Genomic DNA, 6,192 nt, shown 5'->3' on the forward strand with positions numbered 1-6,192 from the left:
TATGTCACCTGTAACTCTGCAACTCTGCTTTCAAAATTGGGACCTCTTTATCTTTCTTCCTCTCTCTCTCTTTTTGGGTCTCTCTCTCTTTCCCTCTCTTTTTGTTTGCCATACTGCATACTGAACTCAGCCTCCATTCATTTTAAGTAGTTCTAGCCAATAATATTAGGTGAGGACACATGACTAGAAGTATCTTTGGAGCTGCGTATAGTGACTCAAAACAAAACTAATGCAGAGACCAAGATGTTTTCAAAGACTGTAGAAGCTGAACTACTAGGATATTTTTTCTGTCTTTTCATACCATCAGCCACATCACAAACACAGAAGGATAGATGAAGGGCTCTCATGAGTGACTCTTGTTTTCCAAATTCCACTGCATCACTCAGCTGGCTCTTGTCTGGAAACAGCCAGAAAATCGCACACCCAAGCTGCAGCTGCAGCCATGAAATGAGCTAGGGACCGACTATAGGAGAAACTGACCAGTCTGAGTTAGTCAAAGATATTACACATGGAGAAAGTGGAGTACTGGAGGCGTGGGAGAAGATTGGGGCATGAAAGGGGTCTTATCTCAGTAGTCTTTACTACGTTAAATATTTCCCCACCTCTCATTAGTGGCCAGAACCCTTTATATTGAAACCTATCAATTACCATCATTTATGCTCAGGTGAACACATTCTCCATCAGAGAAGAATATAGAGGCACAGCTAGTAATCACATTTATATAGATTAGACTTCTTAATAATTCTGATGTTAACCCTTCATGAATCCCACTATTCAAAAAAATCACTGCTGACACTTGGCTTTGTGTCCTTTAGGAATTTTCCTTACACACACACTCCTGATAAAATATGTACAGAATTTGTTAACATAGGTTTTAACCAGTGGGTGGATAACACTAACAATTTTTTTTAGATTCCCATAAAAACAGCACATGATCAGCATGTGTTATCTGGTTGGTGTTCCCTCGTGACATACAAAAAACAAAAAAAGACACTCAAAACAACAACAAAAAATCCCTCTAAGGAGTACACTAATTCCTCTATTACTTCAAAATACACTCTGGGTCCATTCCTCAAAATATTACCCAACATTTGAGAGGTGTGTCCATTTTATTAGAACATTAGATGTGAATATGTAATGGAAACATCTTACCAATATAATTGCTGCTGCTTTTCTATAATGGAAGTCCCAATTAATCAGAAACTATAACTAAGCATAATCATATTCCCTTTACTGAATAGAGGCAAAAGTAGCTTCGAAAGTCCTAACTGACTTAGATGGATTCCTTTTCCATGGCAAGATTTCCTTAAGGAAGAGGGTACTCTCTTGGCCTAGAATGTGTTCACGTGGGGAATCCCAGGCTACCATATTGGTACATGGTGTAACTTTGGGCTTACGGCCACTGTGCCCAGCTGGTCAGGACAGTTGGCTTCAGATGAGCCTGAGATGGGTCTCGGCACAGTTCTGACATGTTCGTGACAGTTCTGATGCTTCTCCCTCCTCTCCTTGAAGCCACTACTTCAAGGGTGTCCTCTTCCTTGTACGTGGCAAAATCTGATTTAACTATAACTTAATGAACACTTCCACTGCTACCCACCCCACCCGAACCACTCTCTTTGGATCCTGTGGCTTTTTATCTCATATTTATGGAAAGGATAGTCTTTTGCCTCTTGGATACTTATCTCAAGTTTATGCTATGCAAAAAAAGTGAAGCAACCCCAGCATGGTGGTGCACACCTAGAAAGCCGGGAGTCTGGGAGGATGAAGGAGGATTGCAAGCTGAACCTCGCCTGGGCAACGTAGTGGGAGTCTGTTCCAAAATAGAATAGAACAGAACAGAACAGAGGAATGGAATGATAGAACAGAACAGAAGATGAGTCAGCCCAGTGGAGTCAAGTAGAATAGAATGATGAACCTTGCCTGGGCAACGTAGCGGGAGTCTGTTCCAAAATAGAATAGAACAGAACAGAACAGAATGGAATGGAATGATAGAACAGAACAGAAGATGAGTCAGCCCAGTGGAGTCAAGTAGAATAGAATGGAATAGAAAAATAGGCAGGGGATGTAGCTCAGGGCAAAGTCTTTGAATTCAATCCTTAGTATTGCAAAACCAAAGCCAAACTGAATAAAGAAAAAAATGGTGGTCCTCTGCCAGTGATGTCCAGCTGCCTTCTGCAAGATCTACCACACCTGTGCTGCCTCTTGGTCTTTGACCCAACAATCCCTGCAGAAGTTTCTGAACAGAGGAAAACAAATCATCATCTGGGACTGTGGGAGTCTTAGGTCCCAGGGGCCACTTCTGCGGGTTCTCAGTCATCAGCTGACACTGCCAACATGGTCCAAGCCAGATACTTTTTCTCACTTCCACCTATGACCACCCAACACCCTTTCTTGGTTCTTATTTCTATGGCTTTGCAAATGAAACAAAACTAAATGGGACCACACTTTCTTTTGGTTTTGAATACATCTAATTTTAAAAAATATTTTATTTTAATGTAATGCAAGTAGGTATTAATAAAATTTTTTTAAATTCTAGGGAAAAATAAGACAAAGTTTCATAACAAACTAGAGAACAGCAGTTATTAATACACTGTGTATCATGATCTTAAAAGAGTGACCAAAGTGATACTCAAGAGTACAAGTCAGACAAAACCAAAACTCTCTCCTACAAAGAAGCAAACAAAAGGATCAAAGTTTCTTTCCTTTTTTTCTTTTTTTTGGGGGGGTTTTTGAGACAGGGTCTCACTATGTAGTTGAGACTGACCTAGAACTCACTATGTAGCCCAGGCTGGGCTTGAACTCACAGCGATCCTCCTGCCTCAGCCTCCCAAGTGCTGAGTGCTGGGATTACAGGCATGTGCCACCACGCCCAGCAAAAGTTTCTTTTCAATGAACAAAAGAAACTAGTAGTATAAATGAAACAAATTAGCATTTATCTTAAAATATTTTTTAAACAAGGAATTGATAATTTGGGAAGTGATCTGAACTTATCCTTACTTTCTGATTTATCTATCTTCTGTTTCTTCTATGGATGAGAACCAAATCAGATTTCCCCCATGAAATCAACGTTGAACCTCACCATTGAATTTGATTCAGTTCTCATCCACCTCAATTTGTGACCAGAATTATGGAAAGAATCAGGTTCATGAACTGAATTACCAATATATACAGAGTCTGCCAAAAAATGTATACATCAGGAAGAGAAAAGTTGTATAAATATTTTAATATCAAACTTACTGAGACATCGTGAGATTGATGCAAGTTACCCTTGGCCTCTACAATTGCAAAAAGTGCTCAGAATAGTAGTTATTAGCTTCTAGACATTTATTAGTTCAGTGAATTGCTGACGGGTGTATACATTTTTATGGTCAGACTATATGTGGCTAGTTTCTCATATAAGAGAAACAATGCAATATTTAAGCTTGTTATTTCACCTAACATTATATTCTCAAGTTGCATCCATTTGTCTACAAATGCCTCAAGTTTATCTTTCTTTATGGCAGAGTGGTACTCTGTAGCATACAACGGCCACATTTTCTTTGTCCATTCATCAGCTGATGGACATATATGTTGTTTCCAAGAGCTATTATAAATTGTGCTGCCACAAACATAGGTGTGGATGTAATATGATGACTTTAACTCTTTTGGGACTATCCCTAGAAGGGAGATAGCTGGATCAAATGGGATTACTATTTTTAATTTTTTGAGGAGTCTCCACATGGATTTCCATAGCTTTCATTCCCACCAACAGTGTAGGCGATTTTCTTTTTCCCCACACCCTTGCCAGCATTTATTATTAGTTGATTTTTTTCTTTTTATTGAGTTTATTGGTACAATCTAGGTCTACCGTACAGTTACATTCATTACTGGGATCCTGTACCTTCACATGACAGGTCTTGGTTCTCATTTTTTCCCCTTGTCCCTGCCCTCCCTTCACACCCCCCATTAACAAACTATTTCCATGTTTTCATTTTCTCATATTTTTTCTTTTCCCTTATTTCCTTGGCCCTACCCTTCCCCCTTTCCCTACAGTTAGTTGATATTTGATAATGGCCATTCTTTCTGGTATAAGATGGAATCTCAGTGTGGTTTGAATTTGCATTTCTCTAATGGCCAGCATGTTGAACATTTTTTTCTTGTGTTAATTGTCCATTTGTATTTCTTTGGAGAAGCGTCTATTCATTTCAGCTGCCTGTTTTTTGATTGTCTTTTATTTTGAGGGCTCTATTTTTTTTTTTAGTTCTTTATGAATTCTACCTGACTAAAATCAAAATGAATCAAAGATCTAAATGTTAAGACAGAAACAATCTGGTGGAAGATAAAAATAGGTAAAACTCTTGAAAACAAGGGGGTAGGCAAAGACTTCCTGAACAGAACCTTAGTGGCACAAGAAATAATACCAAGAATTAACAAATGGGAGCCTATCAAATTAAAAAGCTTCTGCACAGCAAAGGAAACGAGCAGCGGAGTGAGATCGGCCACACTTTGAAGTCATCTGTGTATGGCACAAGGAGAAGAGCGTGTGTGGATGCTCATTGGTCTTCGTGTACTTTTGTTGCTGAGGAAGGGGCTTTTCTCATTGGTGAATAGAACCATAAATGTGTCAGTGTTCTTCCTGATCTCCTCTTTTTGCTCTTCTCTCTTAGACCGGCCAGGCTTGTTCAATGTGTGAAAAATATCGAGCATTCGTCTTGTGCATCTAAGATCTGAGTCACATTTGCGTTGGATCTTGGAGCCCGTGTTATATGTGAGACTCAGCGACGCCCCAGTTGAGAGCTGAAGATTTGGAGGGGAAAGTTCTTGGTCATAAGGTGAACGCCAAAGACGGGAGCTTTGTCCCTCAGAGTACTAAGATAACTTAAGTTATCCGCATAGTTTTTCTTGTGTTCCACTAATATTCAAGGAAAAACTTGTATAAAATTAGAATGAAATTTTTATATTAAATTATTTTTTACAATTTTCATGTTTTGTGTTTATGTTGTTTATATATTGGTAACTTTTTTTCCCCTTTTTTCGGCAGTGGTAGGGATTAAAACCAAGGTCTCATGTGTGGTAGGCAAGTGCTGTAGCACCATCCCTAGTCCAGCTGGTAACATCCTTCCTGTTGAAAAGTGATCACACCAAACCTTTTTTATTAAAACAGGCAAATTAAGAAAATAAGATGCTCAAACTTTTCCGAAGACAGTACAGCAGACATCTTTGCCTCCTGATCTAGTTTTGTACCTTCCCTGTGCCTAACATCATATATTTAGTATCAAGGCAGGATCTGGATTTGAACTCAGCTCTGTTCAGCTCCAGAGTATATGTGGCCTCTCCTAGGCATATAGTACCAAAAATACCAAACTGATAGCATCTTATGTTCTCCTCCAACAGATGTGTGTTGGATTAAGTTAAACACAGCACAATCTAGAATGTGATTTTTCCAGATGATGTCCAAACAGATTAATTGTTTCCTCCTCTTCTTCCTGCTCATGTTCAATGTCTTATATACAGAGTCAGGTGTTAAAATGTATTTGTTCTCGATACTGGACATTTACATTTTCTTCCCTTTTTTTCTTAGATTAGTCTCGCTTGGGATTTAAGTATTGTATTGCTTTTTAAAAGAACCTCTGTTTAATTTTGTTTTTTCCTATTTAATTGGTTTTTGCTCTTTATTTTTAGAAGTATTAAAGTGTCTTTTAATTTCTCTGAGTATCTTCATTCAGTTTCTTGAGATGGATCCTCAGGTCACTGATTTGTCAGGGTGTTTTCTTTTCTTGTACATGTGTTTTAGGACTACAGCTTTTCCTCTGAGCCCTGCTTTAGTGAGAGCTCTTAAGTTGTGATGTCTTTTTTCACCATCATTTAGTTTGAAGTATTTTCGTTGTTGTTTGTTTTGGGTAGTGGGGATTGAACTCCAGACCTTGTGCTTGTGAGGTAGGTGGCGGAACCACTGAGCTAAATCCCAGGCCCAGTCTGAAGTATTTTCTAATTTCATTGGCCTGAAGAAATATATTTCTGGAGATTTATCATTTTTTTCAAAAATAGATGGGTTGAATGAGAATTAATAAATTAACTTGAGACTTCTTAAAAGAATTTTCTTGGCATGTTGAAAATGGCATAAATGGTGGAATCAAATATTTCTGATTGATATTTTGGCACCACTCTGTGATTCTGAACAAATTTCTACAGTTGCCTTTTCACTCAAAAATA

The 6,192-nt window shown here is 38.4% G+C and overlaps 1 protein-coding gene across 1 annotated transcript in view; it reads left to right on the plus strand.

Annotated features, from left to right (window-relative positions):
- Positions 1 to 5,487, plus strand: part of Cd38 (CD38 molecule) — a 44,791-nt gene extending 39,304 nt beyond the window's left edge. Inside the window, exon 8 of the mRNA XM_010641869.3 lies at positions 4,647 to 5,487. Coding sequence (XP_010640171.1) covers positions 4,647 to 4,710 — 64 coding nt within the window. The 3' untranslated portion in view covers positions 4,711 to 5,487. The remainder of the gene's footprint in view (positions 1 to 4,646) is intronic.
- Positions 5,488 to 6,192: the final 705 nt, after the last annotated feature.

This window comes from Fukomys damarensis, unplaced genomic scaffold (assembly GCF_012274545.1).
Source record: "Fukomys damarensis isolate Sample0158 unplaced genomic scaffold, DMR_v1.0_HiC HiC_scaffold_35, whole genome shotgun sequence".
NCBI lineage: Eukaryota > Metazoa > Chordata > Mammalia > Rodentia > Bathyergidae > Fukomys > Fukomys damarensis.